General features: G+C 43.0%; 1 protein-coding gene across 1 annotated transcript in view; it reads left to right on the top strand.

Annotated features, from left to right (window-relative positions):
- Nucleotides 1-17,985, top strand: part of KIF5C (kinesin family member 5C) — a 164,606-nt gene that overhangs the window by 90,568 nt on the left and 56,053 nt on the right. Inside the window, exon 11 of the mRNA XM_069577606.1 lies at nt 7,823-7,971. Coding sequence (XP_069433707.1) covers nt 7,823-7,971 — 149 coding nt within the window. The remainder of the gene's footprint in view (nt 1-7,822; nt 7,972-17,985) is intronic.

Below are 17,985 nucleotides of genomic sequence, written 5' to 3'. Positions count from 1 at the left end.
GAGGATTAGATGAGTTGCTTCAGTTTTTACTCAGCACAAGGGCTGGCATGGAATATGGTGTCCCATAATTGCAAGTTCCTCTTTCCTCTGTCTTTGAACAGGCTTGGGAAAGTCACAGTCATGCATGTGGCTGGGCCAAATGTGACATTAAGGTACAGGATACAGCTTTAATGTAAGGATCAGGACTGAATGCAGCAGTAGAATTAGATTTCTGCAATGAATGATGAACGAAATCTGATAATCTGATAATTAAATGCTGATAATTTGGGATGCCAGGAAATAAATAGTAGGTCAGTTATATTTTCAAATGAAATAGGTTGGTTTGTAATCTTTTGTCAGAGTCATCTGAATACTGGGCTCCATGAGGATAAGAATTAATTTTTTACCAGCATCAGTGAGTGGCACCAACAAGCACCTAGGACAACTGGGACACAGTAGGTGGTCAGTAGACAAATGTCATCAAACGAATGAGCAGACGAATCTAGTGCTTATTATGTAGGAATCCCAGAACATTAGGGCAGTTGCTGTACTATGACACCACTATGTCCAAAAATTGGTTGAGGTTTAGATCTGATTTGTTTTCCTGCTTATAGTTAGAAATGTGTTATGTTTTGTTCCCTTTCCTCCATCTTCAAGTTAGTTAATGGATTCTTTAAGGACATCTAACTTCTCTACGGGGCCAATACTCTCTTTATTATTAAATACACACATTGAACCCAGTTACACAGCAGACATGAGTCTGAACCTCAGATTTGACATGGTACTGATAGCTAATGAGATTAAGCACTTTGAACTCAAAAAAGACTGCCGGGCACCTCCCAAATTCAGTGTAATGAGTGTTCATTATGTTCTTGCTGCCGGGTGGCCACACCTACGGGCAGCACGAAGTTCCCTAGTTATCACCACATGGTTCTTTCAAGAACACGAAGAAAGTCCATGTTTGTGGTTGAGCCATACTGTATTGATGTTCTGAATAAAACAGTAGTGGGTCCTTTGAAGCAGTAGAAACATGACGGAGTGTACAGAGGCCCGAGGGCAGCTTCCGAGTCCGCACACTGCAGGATTCGAGATGACGTCCTAGAATTGAAAGGAAAAGATTTCACTGTGTCTGTTTGATTTCCGTGATGGTGGCTCTTCTCGTGGGTCAGGCCTGTCGCTCTGTGTCCCCTGAATGCCCTGCATTGTGCTAGGAAAGGGGTACAACCATTTCCTGAGTTGTCATAGAGCTTTCAATCTGGTTGAGGAGGCAATACTTGAGTTTCCAGGCGATGGAGAGTCAAAGAGCTGTCCTCTGTCAGGAAGCTGAATACTTGGCAGCTGTAATGGTTGGGGACTCAAATTAAAGCAGTTTCATTGATTCTTCTTTTTCATCTGGCTTCTAGCGTTTCATTTTCTAGTCTTTAATTACTCTTCCAAAGAACTTTATAGCACCATTCGAAAAGGATATTTTGAAGTTTTAGAAGTATAAACTCAAATCCCAATTATCTCGGAAGCCTGTTTAGTGTACCTTGATTTGGGGCAATAATGAGGAAAAGGGGAGGCCCCTGGGGGCAGACCAGTTTAGAAATAGCCTGAATCAGCACATCATTGACACCAAGTGTTTTGATTGATCCAGCATGAATAATTCAGAGGCTTTGTTTTATGTGTTAAATGTGAAAGAAGAATGGATCGTTCAGGAAAAGTAATATTCTTTTTTGTTTTTCCAGTATGCACTTTTCGGGAAAAAAAACCAAAACTGTGCCGTTTCATGCTGAGTTTGATGGTAGCTGGATCAGGCAGAGCCTGAGAGGTGTATGTGCAACACGCATTTGTGCAGAGCTTGACAAGTTCCCTGCAGGACCAGAGCGAGAGCTTTGGCCAAGGGAGATGCTTGGCTACAGTTTTGACATACAATGGATTAAGACTCAAATCGGTTCCTGTTGGAGAGCCTGTTGCCAGAACACCCACAGGTTAATTTTTGCTCTTTGGAGGATGAGATATTGTGGATGACAGTTAATTTACCTGGATATCAAATCCTCATCCAGGTCCATCATTTCTTAATATTTCTTGAGAGACTAGAGTTTTTCAAAAGACCAGATTTAAAGCTCTTGGTTTCTGCTTCCCTACATCCCCCACTCACGAGCAGGGAAATGGCCTTACCGGGGAATGGGAAGGTGCTTTGTGGCAGGCACATTTCCAGAAGAACGTTAGGTGTCTTATGTGGAAACTAGGACTTAGAATAGAGTAGAAGGTGTGATGGTTTCATGTGGGAGCTTGATTAGGCTGTAGTAGCCCGTTATTTAATCTAACACTGACCTGGATGTTGTCATGAAAGTGTGGTATAGATGCGGTTACCCTCTAGCAGCAGTTGACGTTAAGTAAACACATTATTCTCCATAATAGAGGTGTGTGCTATCCAGTCAGATGGAGGCTGTAAGAGCAAAAAATGAGTTTTTTTGGAGAAGAGGAAATTCTTCCTCAAGAATGCAGCAACAATTTCTGCATGAGTTTCCAGTGAGCCGATTTCTTTAAATAGATAGCTAGACAGATGGATGGAAGGTATATCTTATGTATATATCAGATAGGGTATCTACTCATCCATCCATCTATATGTCTGTTCTGTTGGTTCTGTTGCTCTGGAGAACCCTAACTGATAGAAAGGGATGCTAGACTACCCCATCTCCCAACCCACAGTGGGAGGACCTCAGTCTTTTTGTCTCTCGCATATACCAGTCACAGTGTGGAATCATACATTACAGATTTATTCTATACATTGGAGGTCTGGGTTTGTCTAGAGCTCCCTGTCCAACTGCGAGAGGGAAGAAAAATGTTGAAAAACAAGAGGTAAGAAGGTACCAAGAGTAAATATCTTCCTGGCCTTTCCAGGGGAGGCCAAGGTAATTTGAAGAAACTCCAATAGTATGTAGTTTCTATATCATTTAGAAGTGATCTTGGCCAGAAGTGATCTTGGCCAGAAAGATGAGTATAGGCAATTATTGAGGCATAGAAGTTTACTGTCTCTTAGTAGCTCTTATTTATTTCACAATCTGGAAATTCTTATCTGATTTGATTTCTTTATACATCAGTTTATTTTTCTTAACTTACTTATGTTGAGTATAACACGCATATAGTAAAGTAAATACAAGTATGCAACTCAGTAAAAATTTAACAAATGTATATACACATGTATCTGTCTTAGAAACCCAGCATCTTAGAAACCTCTGTTTCACACCCTCCCAGTCAGTACCCAACTCTCAGGGGTAGATGGCATCCTGATTCCTGTCAACATAGATAACTATTTGCTGTCCTTGAACTGTTTACAAATAAAGACATACAGTATTGTTTTGTATCTGGCTTCTTTTATGCAACATTGTTATCTTTGTTATCCCTACATTGTTAGATTATGAGCAGTTTATTTTTCGTAGGTATACAGTGTTTTGTTGTATCAATATAGTATGTATGCATGCATGCTGTTCTTGATGGATATTTGGATTGTGTTCATCTTGGGGCTATTATAAATGAAGTTGCTATGACATTGATTGCCATGTCATTAGGTGAACATAGATCTTCATTTCTGTTGGTTATACACCTATGAGTATTTAGTTTTAATCGATAGTACCAAAGAGTTTTCCAAAATGATTGGAATAGTTTACACTCTGTCTAGTAGCAGGTGAGTATTATAGTCATTGCACATCCTCACCAACACTTAGCATTATCAGTTTAAAAAATTTTAACTGTTCTATTAGGTGTGTAAATATGTCTTTTTGTTATTTTTTTCCCTAAAGGCTAGTGACATTTGGCACACTTTTCTGGGTACAATTTATTGGCACTTCTTCTGTGAAGTTCCTGTTCAAATCTTTACCTGGTGTTTTCACCAATTGTGTGCTTTTTTCTGATTGATTTATAGGGATTGTTCTGGATAAGTCCTTTGTCAGATACATGGATTGTTTGTATCTTTTCCCACTTTGTAGTTTATGTTTTAACTCCTTTAATGGTGACTTTTAATGAAGAGAGGTTTTTAATTTTAATGAAGTCAAGTTTATCTTTTCTTTCTGTTCTATTTGAGAAATGAAACTTTATCTACCCTAAGGTCTTAAAGACATTCTCCTGTTTTCTTCTAGCAGCTTTGTTGTTTTGCCTTTCACATTTATGCATGCGATTCATCTGTATAGAATTTTTTATGTGTTATTGGGGGAGTCAGTAAAGCACCAGACATTGAAAGGACCGTCCTTCCCCTCGGTGCTAGATGCACGCCTTTGTTGTATATCAGATGGCTACAGGGCCAAGTGTCTGTGGGTAATCTATTCTGTTTCTATTCTAAAGTTTCTGGACTCTTCAATCAGTTTTAGTTACTGTGGCTTTATAATGCATTGATATTTCATCCTCTTTGTCCTTCAAAATTGTCTTTGCTATTGTTGGCCTTCTTTATTTCTATTATAAACCTTAGAATCAGATTGTCAATTTCAACACATACATACAAATCCAGAGAAGGCAATGGCACCCCACTCCAGTCCTCTTGCCAGGAAAATCCTATGGACGGGGGAGCCTGGTAGGTTGCAGTCTATGGGGTCGCTAAGAGTCGGACACGACTGAGCGACTTCACTTTCACTTTTCACTTTCATGCATTGGAGAAGGAAATGGCAACCCACTCCAGTGTTCTTGCCTGGAGAAATCCCAGGGACGGGGGAGCCTGGTGGGCTGCCATGTGTGGGGTCGCACAGAGTCGGACACGACTGAAGCGGCTTAGCAGCAGCAGCAGCAGGCAAGTCTCCTGAGATTTTGTTTCAGATTATTTTAAATCTGTAGAATGCATCTGGGATAGTTAATATCTTTCTAATCAGTGCTGGCTGGTTTCTTCCTATTCTCCATTTAGTAGACGGAGAGGCATGATGGTCTGCCTCATCAGTGACGGACTGGAGCCTGTTTAGGGCAGCAGCAGAGACATATTATTCTCGGTTCCAGATGGGAGTTGGGCTGTGTGTCCTCCATCTGCTCCTCTGCATTGTTTCCGTGCTGTCTCTGCTCTCTCTGCTCTGCACCCTGGGACAGTGACCAGCTTGGACAACTACAGTGGGCTCCTTTGCCTCTGGCTTCCAGTTAGGTTCCACCAATGGGAGGGCAACATAGGCAGGTACTCAAAAGGAGAGAAGAGAGTGATGTCAGGGTATTAATTTCATGGCTTCTTCCATGAAGGGTCACTTCGGGTTGGCTGTGTTCCTAGACTAAAGGCTGTCAACAGCTTCTACAGGGCAGCATTTTTCTTTTAAGAGTTTGACAGTTTTTAAAATTTACTTTATTTTTTTAAATTGAAGCATAGCTGATATATGATATTGTCAATGTATAAGTTAGAGGTATACAATACAGTGATTCACAATTTTAAAAGGTTATTTTCTATTTGAAGTTATTATGAAATATTTATTATATTCCCTGTGCTACACAATATATCCTTGTAGCTTATTTATTGTATTTATAGTGGTTTGTCCCTCTTAATTCCCTACCCCTGCCTTGCCCTTCCCCCCTTCCCTCTCCCCACTGGTAACCGCTTGTTTGGTCTCTGTATCTGCGAGTCTAGACAGCTTTCCTCTTATAGTTCCCTTCCTCTGGGCCCCCTTCAGCCTAAGAGTGGTAACGGATCCCCCCATCACTATTGTGTGTGTGTGAGTGTGTGTGTGTGTGTGTGTGTGTGTGTTAGTCGCTCAGTCGTGTCTGACACTTTGTGACCTCATGGACTACAGCCCGCCAGGCTCCTCTGTCCATAAAATTCTCCAGGCAAGAATACTGGAGTGAGTTGCCATTTCCTTCTCCAGGGGATCTTCCCGACCCGGGGATTGAACCCAGGTCTCCTGCATTGCAGGCAGATGCTTTACCATCTGAGCTACACCTGTTATCCCTTGTTATTTCCCATCACCCTTACCATACCTTTGTTAAACTCTTCCCAATTTGAGAAGACTATTTCCTGCCAGGACTCTGATTACTGCAGAAGTGGGAGAAAAAGAATTTTCTCAACAACTTTAAGAGAACTTTGAGAATAAGGATCAGTGATACCAGTGATAACCTTGTTGGGTCTGCTCACAAAATTGTACTTCTGGCTAAACCTGCCAGATTACAGCATAAAGTTTGTATGCTTCTGCTTCTGGTATTGTTGGAAATCATCAAGAGACTCTGGTATGATGAGTAAGATTAGTAGCCTCAAAGTATATCCTTAAATGTCCATAAGCACTTCAGCCATAGGCTATTTTTCACTTTCTGACTTAACTCAGTTAAAGTGGACGCTGGAGTGTTTGTGCTTGTATCTGAGGAACATCTGGGACACTGCCTTAGGGTGTTGGGGGAGTGGTGAGGTGAGAGTGTCAACTTGGCACAGACCTTAAAGTAGCAATAAAGTTGCTACTATTTGAAAACCGTCAAAAGACTTCTGGAGACAGCAGCCATAAGCTACAGTGAGAGGGAGAATTATACCAATTCTTAAGTAGAGTCTTGCATAGAAATCGTTTTAACTCTTCTTTTGACAGTTGGGTTATTTAATTGTCTGCTTTAGAAATTAATTCATAGAGTGACATCTGCTGCACTGGTGAGGATCGCTGAATTTCTTTTACTGAAATAGAAATCGTGTCCAAAATGGCATTTCATGACCACAGCGTTTAACCCGAATCACACATCAGGTAGCGCTGGCAAATGTGGCAGGGCAAGAACTGGTGGGAGTGAAAACTGGAAGAGTCAGTAGCAAACAAAACAGGATAGCACGTAAGTGAAGTGTTCACTTCTTAAAAAGTATGTAATAAATAGAGTTCTGCCATCATGAATTTGCTTTTCAACTGGACAAACCTTGTGTGTTCATTTCTGTGCATAGTCGGTGAGTCATGTATTTTGTTTTCATTACTGACTGGAGCTGGCACTGCCTTGATTTACTGTCTAGAGTTCCACTGGGGCATCACACCCCGCTCCAGGCCATCTGCCCTGGGTGGTCACTCTTTATACCCCAAGTGGCAAAATGGCAGCCATTAGACTTGTCTGTGTATCTCACACATCGGTTTGGAAAATTATATTGAACTGGGATATACAAAGAAAAATCTCAATTTCTGACTTGTCTTGAAACAAATGGGATGATCTGAGAAAAGTGGGCCCTCCGCTCCTTCTTGGTGACGGGATGGTGGGAGAGGATGTGGTCAGCTCGGAGCCGTGGTTTCAGGCCGTGGTTTACCCTGAGTTGGTAAAGGGACCATCTGTCCCTGGAGGCATGTGTTGACATGTGTTCAGTACCTTAGGGATGATGCTAAGGTACCAAATGAGAGTAAGAGAAAGAATTGTTTTGTCCGTATGTATATTGTTATGAGAAACTGTAAATTCTAAGGCCAGAGACCTTGTCTTGTTTATCTTGATAAATCCCCAGTGTTTCATAGACGTTAATTGAATTGAAAGGAAGCTCTTCTTGGGCAGAGGACTCTGAAAGTGGCATGCAAGATGCTTAAAGAGGATGCTGAATGTCTGAAAAAGCTAGGCTATCGCCACGGGGGTTCTAAGAACGTAGGCCAAAGAGGTAGCAGCGAGAATAGAAATGGTGGCAGAGGGAACCGAGAAAGACTCGAGACGAATTCGATGGAAATCCCATTGGGTCTAGAGATAGGCAGGAGGAAAAGGAGAGAAGAAAAGGAAAAGGTGAGTTTTGGAGCCTTAGGAATAGTGGGGCCATTAAAGCAAGGTGGTAGGAAAAGCTCTAGTATTCTTCTTGCTCCCTAAGACCTAATTTTCTGGAGTGAAAGGAATTTGGAGTTTAATTGTATTCACGATTTAGCAAATGCTAGTAACTCTGCTCAGAATTTTTCCCTTACGTTTTTCACACCAGGGCTAAGACCATCAAGAATACTGTCTCCGTGAATCTGGAACTGACAGCTGAAGAATGGAAGAAGAAATACGAAAAAGAGAAAGAGAAAAATAAGACTTTGAAGAATGTTATCCAGCATCTGGAGATGGAGCTAAACAGATGGAGAAATGGTAAGGACGAAGGAGGTGTGAGTGCGTGCTTTCTTCCCCCCATGACTATTGATGTCCTGGGACACTTGGGAAAGCGTGGATGATGGTGGAGCTTGGTCTGGCCTTTCGGCAAGCCGTGTGAACAAGCAGATGTTTTCCCTGGCACTGATCCCTGCCCCCACCCTGTCACTTGACTGACATCCATTCCTAGTGTGGGCAAGTGACTGTCTGCAAGCTTGCCTTAATCTGCTTCCATCGAGATGTGCCTCTATCCGTTACTGTAATTCACTCTCCGGTAGCCACATTTGAGGTGTAGAGGGTGGTGGTTGAGATTTTGGGGTTTTGATTGCTTTTGATTAGATGAAAAATGTCATTCTCTCCTCTGTGAGTTTTATAATTGATTTGGAGTTAAAAGTCACCTCTGGCAAATGTTTGCTTTTTTTTTTTTGGCCCAACTCATCTTCATGATCTGCTTCTTCAGAGCTAGAAATAGAGGATTCCTGAAGAAGCTCGGTCCTAAAATGGAGTCTCAAAGGCTTGTTTCGTGACTCATTTCTCTTTTTCCCTAAAGCATTCTCTTTGGTGTGTTCTCCTCAAAGAAAATATCTTAGAGAGCTGACGTGCAGTGGTGGGTGGACTATGGGTGAGGTGTTGGAGAAGGGTTTCCACGTACAGACAGATCATTTCAGTGGTTTTTGCTTTGTGTTGGAGGTTAGCAGGCGCAAGTCCTTTTTCTATCTGCCACCCCCTCCTTTTTTCCCCATGGAAACAAGGTAGCTTGGTGTGTGTGGTGGGAGATAGTGGATGGTTGGTGTTGGTATTTATTTCAGATGCTGCATCAGGTCTCAGTCTTGGGTGACTGTGGGAGCCTGGTGGCTGCTGTGCAAAATCCAAAAGTAACCTGCCTGCTTGGAAGTGCACAGTTAGCAGCAGATGTCTTATGATTATATGTTTGCCTCTGTTTTTGCTAGGAGGGGTGGGTGTCAGTGAGCTACTGTTCAATTGAAGAACAATTACGTGGCCAACCAGGATTCAAGAGAGGCTCAAGAAATGACCTAGTGGCCTAAATAACACGATTCTTTTCTTTGGGGGCGATTTTCTAGCTGCACATGTGTTCTGAAAGCTGCTAGAATAATTGAACAATTCAGCATCTGCGGCTGGTGGATGACTTCTTGCAATTTCGCAGTAGGAGAGTGGGGAGGGGTGCTTGGAAAGGCGGGGAGCGCCCTGTGAAATTTTGTTCTATTTCTGCGATCCTCTTGGGTCATTTCTCTGCTGGACACCTGGAACATTCGATGAAACCTTTTGGCAAAAGAGGGGCACTGGCCTTAGAAGCATCATGTTGTAGGCAACTAACCTTGTTCTCTTCTTTCCTGTCCTTTGCCAAGCACCAACCCAGCCCTGCAGTTTTCCATCCTTCGGTCACTGTCCTCTCGGGTCTGCCCACTGCCCTTTTTGCCTGGCCAATGCTTATCTTTTTATCTCTTTTGGTTACTCTGCCCTGCTCTTGAACTAGTCACTTGGCCTCATTTCATCCACTTTGCAAATCTACTCAGAAATCTACTGTTTTTCACATCCTGTGAAGTGAGATCCTACCTAAGCCCTTAACTTACATAATTCAGGAAAACTAACATGTGCTTTCTGACACATGATAGATTTTCATAAGTGTATGTTAAGTAAACCTGTGTTAAAGGCAGTGCCGGGGATTAGAGGGTGAGCAGTCAGCCACAGTCTCTGCCCTCGCAGAGCTTTAGACTGGTGAGGGAGACAGTCTCCAAGCATGATCACTACATGTGCCAAGAAGGGAGAGGATAAAGTGTCGAGGGCAATTACAGAAGAAGGCCCTGAGCTTGACTCGAGTCAGCAAAGGTTTCCTTCAGTAAGTTCCAAGAGAAACAGAGCAGTTGGTTGAGCAAACTAGGAGGTGAGGGTGGAAATGGGGGTGGGGTAGGGGAGCCAGGCTTACATGCCCTGAGGGGCGGGAGCATGAAGGCCAGGGTGGAGAGCTGGGGTGGGCCAGCTCCGAACTGCGATGGGCAAGAGCAGCAGGCAAGTCTGGGCAGTACTCTTTCAGGATTCTGGTCATTATCTCAGAAGCAGTGAAAAGCCATTCAAGGGTATCAGATGATGAGATTTGCCTTTTTGAAGACCCATTGGTTGTGTTGGAGGGTGGACTGGAGGGCCTGGGAAGAGCGCTGGGACCTGCGGTGGCCCTCCAGGCCTGAGACTTAGTCGCTGAATTGAGAGACAGGGTGGTGGAAAGGGAGAGAGATGGGCAGACCAGAGAGGTATTTAGGAGGTGAAACCAGCCAGGCTTGGTGAGGCTGGTGACTGTAGGGAGAGACAGCGTCAAGGTTTCTGGCTTGCTGAGTTGGATGGAGGGCAGAGCCACTCACTGAGACGACAAATGGGGGAGGAGAATTGGAAGTGAGAAGTGGGAGATGATGAGGGGAGTTTGAGGGGAGTCTGTGGAACATCCAAGTGAAAATGCCAGATAAGAAGTTATGTCAGAGTGTCTGGAGCTCCAGGGAGCTTCTTGAGTGATGAAGAAAAATATGTGGGTCGTGGATTTTTTTTTTAATGTATGCCTAGCATAATTTCCATGTACATTAAATGTGAGGCATTTTTAAAGTCTTTATTGAATTTTCTACAGTATTGTTTCAGTTTTCTGTTTTGATTTTTTTGGCTGTAAGGCATGTGAGATCCTACCTCCGATCAGGGATCGAACCCACAACCTCTGAGTTGCAAGACAAAGTTTTAACCACTGGACTGCCAGGGAAGTCCCTGGGAGTCATGGATCTTTAGGACATAATTGAAGGTATAGGTAGGGATGAGGTCCTCTCTGGACTCTGAAGAGAGGAGAGGGAAGAGGAGAGGGAGGTTCTTGAGAGACCCCTCCATTCATCCCCATGTTAACATGTAATCACTGAGTGATTAAGAGAAGGGAGCTCTCTGGAGTTCTGTCCTGCAAGCTCACATTGTAAAGGATTTTTTTTTTTTTTTCCTGGAAGTGAAAGTTTTCAAATATAGAGAACCTACTGAAGTGGTATAAAACTTTCAGACAGGAAGTGAGGCAGGTGGAAGCATGGTGAGGTGGTCCTTTGACTGGGTGTGAGTGAAGGATTATTTTAAGGATTAACTACTCATCCAACAAAAACCCAGAGGCTTTCTGTTCTGTTTGGAGACCATGTGTCTCTTTTAGGCAGGATATGAGACTTGCCCAAGCTGACTCCACAGGGTGCTCCTGAGTTCATTCTTTTCCTGTTGTGGGCGCATCCTGCATGCTGCCCTTGTGGTTTGTGTTTAGGCTGGAGAGATGAGTGTGAAAAGAAGGGACTGGAATTTCCCCCAGTGTGTCCTGTGCATTCTGATTCCTCATGGTCACAAGGGCACGGCTGGGTGGTGTCAGCTAGAGAGCTGGAATTTTGAAGGTTCAATCCCTAGATTAGGAAGATCCCCTGAAGAAGGAAAGAGCAACCCACCCCAGTATTCCTGCCTGGAAAATCCCACAGACAGAGGAGCCTGGCGAGCTACAGCCCATGGGGTCACAAAGAGTCAGACATGACTCAGGTGATTTAGCACACACTTGGAGAGGGGCGGGAAAGGTAAAAGAATATGATGTCTCAGTGGCCAGTCTGGTCCAGGCAGATACTGTAAATAAGTGAAGGGAGGTACATCTGATACAGTTGCCGCAGGGGAGAGCATTCCCTGCCCAAAGTCATTCGAAAGCTGTGAAGTACTCTATTACATGCTGGTAGTCTGGTCCCTACCCCAGCCCACCCCACCTAAATGCTCCTAGCTTAATGGGTTACTTCAGATGCAAGCCTTGCCATTTTCTCCTCTGGGTATAATACAACATTGATCCTCAGCATATTGACCTGTGGCTCATAATGCATGTACTACACCAAGCCTTAATTCATTTCTGCCACTGCCATTCCAGCACTGTGGCCCGGGGCATGTGCTTGGGGGCTTAAGGTAGGGGGCACACCTTGTTTTTATAAATTAAGAGTGGGGAGAAACACCCACTCTCCTGGCTCCATTCCCCACTGGTCCAATGAGGGTTCCGAAGATAAAAAGAGAAAGGAGAAACTGTATTCTGTATCTTGCAATAATCCATAATGGAAAAGAATCTGAAAAGGAGTAGATATATATGTGTAACTGAATCACTTTGCTATATACCTGAAAATAACACAATGTTGTAAACTACCTATGCTCCAATTAAAAAAAAAAAAAAAAGCTATGAGAGACTCATAGAACTAAAAGAAGAGCTGAGGAACGGGGCTTCTGAGGGGCCACACCTCGAGTGAATCCTCTCTGGATGTGTTTCTGTCCTTGTCATGTATATTGGGACCCAGAGCCCCAGGAGAGAAGGAGGAGATTGTGCTGGGTGGTGTGCTTGGGCTGGGGAAGGACAGGGCACCCTAATGTGTTGTCTGACCACAGCTGCACTCATACTGTGAGGGGGTGGGTAATTCTTCACAATGCAGTCAAGGAGCTGTTATGAGAATGGGTGTTGAGTGGCTAAAAAACAACGCATGTCCACCAGAATGTACTAGTGACATCTTGTGGGCTGAAATCCACGGGCAGACTCTCTTCAAATCTGGAGGCTCTGTTGGCAACTTTTAGCCTCATGGAAATGCATTCAGCCTACATGCTTAAGGACAGATAGAGGGAGTGGGCAGCTGTCAGAAATAGGATCTTTCTTTTTTTTTTCCTACTCTGTTACTTGTTGATCATATGTATGGAAAGGACTCAAACCATCCTGTAAAGGAGTTGAATTCAGCTTCCAGTCCACCACTGCCTGGTCCCTGTTCCCATCTCTGGTCCCTGCTCAATCTACCAAGAAGACTCTGGACAGGAGGATGGGGAAGGAAGGCTGAGGGCCCAGGGCCATGATGCTAGAGGAAAGTTGAGTCCATTGTTTCCTGTTGTTGCTAGGTCAGTCTTTACCCATGCCCTCTTCTCTGGTACGTCTTTGAATTTTGTCCTTTAAAGAAATGACCACTTTTTACAAGAGCTTAAGTCAGAGAAGGATCCCTGAAAATCTGAGGGTCAGACGTGCAGGGAAATAATCTGAGGATATGGTGCATCTACAGTGTGTCTTGCATAATTAAATATAATATTAATGAACAGAGTGGATACAGTCATGCAAAGAAACTATTTCATCACAGGCTGAGAAGGTGTGGGAAAATCGGCAATCTCTAAAGCAGATTGGTTCTCCAGATTTAAAACCTGCCAGGACAGTGGCCTTGGTTCCCTAAGTAGCTCAATCTGTAACCTTGAGGCTGGTGGGTGCTTTGTGGAACTGTGCGGGTTCTGCAGTTGGAACACAGTTTGCTCCTGGGGCATTAAATATTTAGAAGATGTGCCGCTCCTTGGATTTCTGATTATTGTAGAAGCTCAGAAGTTAGCATTTCATTTGAGAGATCTAATTTGTTAGGCTCTCTTCCTTCTTCCGAGAGACAACCAAACACTCGTAGAAATGCTGACTGCTAGGAGAATCGTGTGGCCTGTGTAAGAAGAATGTAAAGCAGATGCTGACTCCTGGGTAACCAGTTTATTAGAAAATTACTGCAGAAGGGATGAGAGAATGTCTTAAGCTTCTTACAATATTTTGAGCAGCTAGGGTAAGAGATGCTACGTGTGTGCAAAATAATCCCATAAAGAAATGAGGTGTTTTTTTTTTTTTTTTAAACCTTCCATTTATATAATGACATCTTGTATCCTGCTGCTCTCACCCTTCTGGCAACTTAAAAGATTTCCTTTTTCCTTTCTTTGATATAGAAATTACCTGCCATTAGGTCTGCCACTGGGCCTGTTTAATTGGTATGAAAAGAAAGTACCTCCTTTGCCAGATCTGATCTGGTTTCTGGCGGAAGCTGTGAGTGACCAGCCAATATATGCCCTGGAGTTGCAGAGAGAAGGCAATTACCTTACTATATTCTCCGGAGGCTTTAGGGGCTTGACTTATGAAAAGGATAACTAGCTTGTTGCTATTTCATGTGTGAAATTTTAATGAATTACTGGCTGTCTAATGGTTTTCTTTCTTTTTTATTTTATTTTTTTAACAAAAACCCAAAAAACCTGTTTTAGAATTTTTTAACTAATAGTGCTAACAAGATTTTTTGATTAGTCTGTCATTCTTATTTATTGCAATTGATGGATTTCTATTTTTTGTGGAAATGTTATTTATGGCCTCTGGGGGTTTTGCTTTTATAATTAAAATGCTCTGTAAACCTTATAGGTGTGCTCCAACTAAACACTCCTGTGTACACACAAATCTCTTTAGTCCTTAAAGGTAATTACATCTGACAATAGGAAATGCCAGAATGCTTATGTAAAGAAGGAAGTCTTTTCTTGAGGTGGGGGTTGGGGGGGGAACCTTTCATTCTGAAAAATAAGATGCTTTACAATATTACAAGCCCTTTCTCTATGGACAGCAAGTATAAATCCTCAAGGGATAAACTAAGAGAAATTTGCTTTTCACATAAAGGAGAGTAAAAATAAAAATAGATACTGGTCTTCGTTTGTGGTCCTTTCCCCTTCTCCTACCACCAGATTTCAGGGCATTATTTCTCCAGGATTTGTTTGCAGCTGTCTTCCACGTTATGATTGGTTATTCTGTAATCACCTGGTGGGGGCTTCTCTGGAGACCCGGTCTGCTGCAGTGCAGGGAATATTCTCCATTAATGCCGTGAGATTGCCATGGAGACAGATTGCCTGGTGTCGGGTCCTGCCGAGGGTTGGGAATTTACAATCCCCAGACGTGTTTGTGAGCTGGACAGTGTAGTTACCAGGGACGCTTCTGGAAGTCATTTTCTGGGTCCTTTGAAGGGCAGCAGTGTTTGGGAAAACTGGCTCTTGATTCCTCCCTGGGCAGGAGCTGTACTCTCCCCGGCAGACACCCGCTGCTTTTGTTGCTGCGTGTTGCTGCTTTGTTCTTCTCGGCCCGAAAGACTGCTGCAAAAAATAATCTTGACTGCCTGACCTTTAGAATAAAAACTGAGATGGGCTCGCTGTTCAGATGTAGCTTTGTGGGGGACATGTTGACGCTTTGATTGAGAGAGTTGTTCAAGGGAAACCAGAAGGCCTGGTATAGGTTTCAAATATTGTTTTCATAATAAAAATAAACCCGAAAGGCACTCTCACGGCTATACTCTATTTTATTTTGGGAACTGAGCTCTGACCACTAAAGGTATTGTCAGGACCCCAGAGACACTAATCTCAGAATAAGTAAAAATAATATTTTACGTACAAAACCTAAAACGTTGACACCTGGTCAAGGAGTGGAGGGGATAAGAAATGGATTTTTGTGTTTTTTACACACACTGTTTTAATTAATCTTTAGAACAATGCTGTGTTCAAAGCACTGGTATTTCCTTGCCTTTACAGAAAACAAAGCCAGAAGTTAAGTGGGAGACGGCTTGTGATTAGCTGAATCTGCGGAAGGTGCGGGTAGCTGAGTGTGCCGCTATGGCCCTGACCGTGTTTATGTAGCATCTGTTGGTCACTTCAGGTGCCTCCCAGAGCAGTGCTGACTGGCTTGTTGAGCCTTTCTAATCTGGAACAACCGTGGTCGTACTTTGTGATGTTACAATTTTTCAGTGCCAGAAGAGGGCAGCTTTAGGGGTAGTCAAGCCTGTGGCTTTTGGTTACAGCAGGTCACCCACTGCTAGGTTGTGGGGTTCATCCCTGACTCCTCCTCCCACCAAACAAATGAAAATATGCACTGGATAACTCCTTGGAAACAAAAAAACTGAAAGTCATTCAGTTGTGTCTGACTCTTTGTGACTCTGTGGACTGTAGCCCACCAGGATCCCTTGTTCATGAAATTCTCCAGGCAAGAATATTGGAGTGGGTAGTTATTCCCTTCTCTGGGGGACCTTCCTGAGCCAGGGATGGAAGCCGAGTCCCCTGCATTGCAGGCAGATTCTTGACCATCTAAGCCACCAGGCAAGCCCCAGGCAACTCCTTAGCTGACCCAGTCTCACGGTATCACTGCCTCTCTGGGCATTCGGAACCAAAGAGCACAGGGTTTCGGATGCCTCTTTCAGATGTTTTTATGTCATAACTCTGGACTTGGCCTGAACTGGCCTGTGGACAGTATGACTATGTTCTGCTTGCCTTCTGGTCCAGTGCAATTAAGAATTTCCTCTTTATAAGATTTAACTGGAAGATCAGTTCATACTGCTCTGGATTGCCCTGTTCATAAATTTCAGAAGCTAGAACTGAAAAATTAGATGTACAGTCATGATCCAAGTGGGAGAAGGACATTTACAAAGTGTTAATGGTGAAATTCTCTTAAGAAGGAACAGAATTGGGAGGTAGAGGTGAAAGAGGGCTTTCAAATTTTAGTATATACTATACAGTTAGAAAAAGACATATATTTATATTTATAATTTTATATTTATAATGTTTTAAACAAACAGAAAAAAAAAACTTGGAAACTAAATAGAACACTGTACAGCTTTTTTTTTTTTTTCACTGTACAGCTTTTATAGCCCATGGACTTAGCAGACTGTAGAGAATATAGGTGCTTTAATTGGATGAAATCCAGTTTGTACACTAAGATTGCTGGTAGATGCTTTAAACCAAGAATTGGAACTGAATGAAATATTGATTTGGTTCAGGTTCAGTTCAAAGGCTACTCTGATATTCTGATTTTGTTTCAGGTCAATAATTTTAGAAAAAGGCTTAGGTACAGTACAGTCCGGTTGAGCTTTAGAAGGAAAAACAGTTGGCTCAGTTTTATATTCAGCAGAGTAATAATTTATTCCAGGTTTTGGCTCAAGTTGCTGCTTCAAATGGAACTGTGATATCAAGGTGAAATCACTGAGTGTTAGTTTTGTTTGAGCTGGAGGCCTATGGTACCATTTTGTGATTATCGAGTGAGATAACGGAGTCTTAAGCAATAAAGCTAACCCATCACAAAGTGCTTTGTTTATATTGAGATAAATGTACACGGTCAGTGTTCAGGGGGTTTCTCGAGATGTGATGCATACTTTTCATGAAGCCATGGATTAGGAGTTAAGTTCTGCCATTTGTCTTTGGGTGCCTTTTGTTGTTGTTTTTTCTTTGAGAAATTCCCTCTGGCTCCGGACAGTTTTCCTGGGGAATTTCCACAGAATACATTTTACGGGCTGAGAACTGGGTGAGGCCTGGAACGTTGCAGACACTCACTGATTGTAGCAAATTGAGTGTGAAGCTGATGGTAAACATTGTGATGGAAAAGTATGTTTGGTTTTGATTTGCTTTCCAAGTAGATATTTAAGCTGAGCTGAATGCTTTCCATAGACTCCGTTTTTGCAGTCTGTCTTTGCGAGGTGGTTTTCTTGTTGGGGATAGCCCTCGGCCGGTTTAAGAACTTCCCCTTTTCGCTCAGTTTGCACAGTCACATTTGGTACTGTTTCCTTCGAAGGCACCAACGATGCTCCTCTGCAGACTGAGAAGCAGGGAGGAGTCTGCATGGTATTCTCGGTGGGCTGCTGCTTCTTTCCTGGGACTACCTGATATCACAGGAAATTATTCTATTTGAACTCTCCAGTCCGCCAATTAACTCTGACTTCCTGGGGGAGAGAGTGGTAGTGGAAATGTGTGTGTGTGTGTGTGTGTGTGTGTGTGTGTGTGTGTAATGTCAGTCAGAGTTCCTGGGTCCTGGGGCCACCCCAACTTCCTCCTTCAGAGTCAGGGATTCTCAAAGCGTGAATATTTGGGCCCTACAGTGTTCTGTTGACAATGGTGAATTTGTTCCTTGACTTGGCTGTTGCTATTAATGAAACAGTAACCTAATTAATTGTAACTAGAGTGCCTCAGAGGTCTGCTTCCCTTTGAATCCATCACCAAAGAGAACATGATTCTAGTAAAGCCCCAGCATATTCTTCAACAAAAGAAAAATGTTTGCAAAAAATTCTGGGTATCGCTGCAAAGTTGGATTAGTTGAGAGCTTGCATGGTTGATGGAGCCAGTTTACATCAGGAGCAAGGGGGTGTTACATAATCTTCCTCCTTATACTCGTTTTGGTCAATTAACTACGAC

Source organism: Ovis canadensis, chromosome 2 (genome assembly GCF_042477335.2).
Source record: "Ovis canadensis isolate MfBH-ARS-UI-01 breed Bighorn chromosome 2, ARS-UI_OviCan_v2, whole genome shotgun sequence".
In the NCBI taxonomy this organism is placed as follows: Eukaryota; Metazoa; Chordata; class Mammalia; order Artiodactyla; family Bovidae; genus Ovis; species Ovis canadensis.
This window is presented reverse-complemented; position numbering and strand designations above follow the sequence as displayed.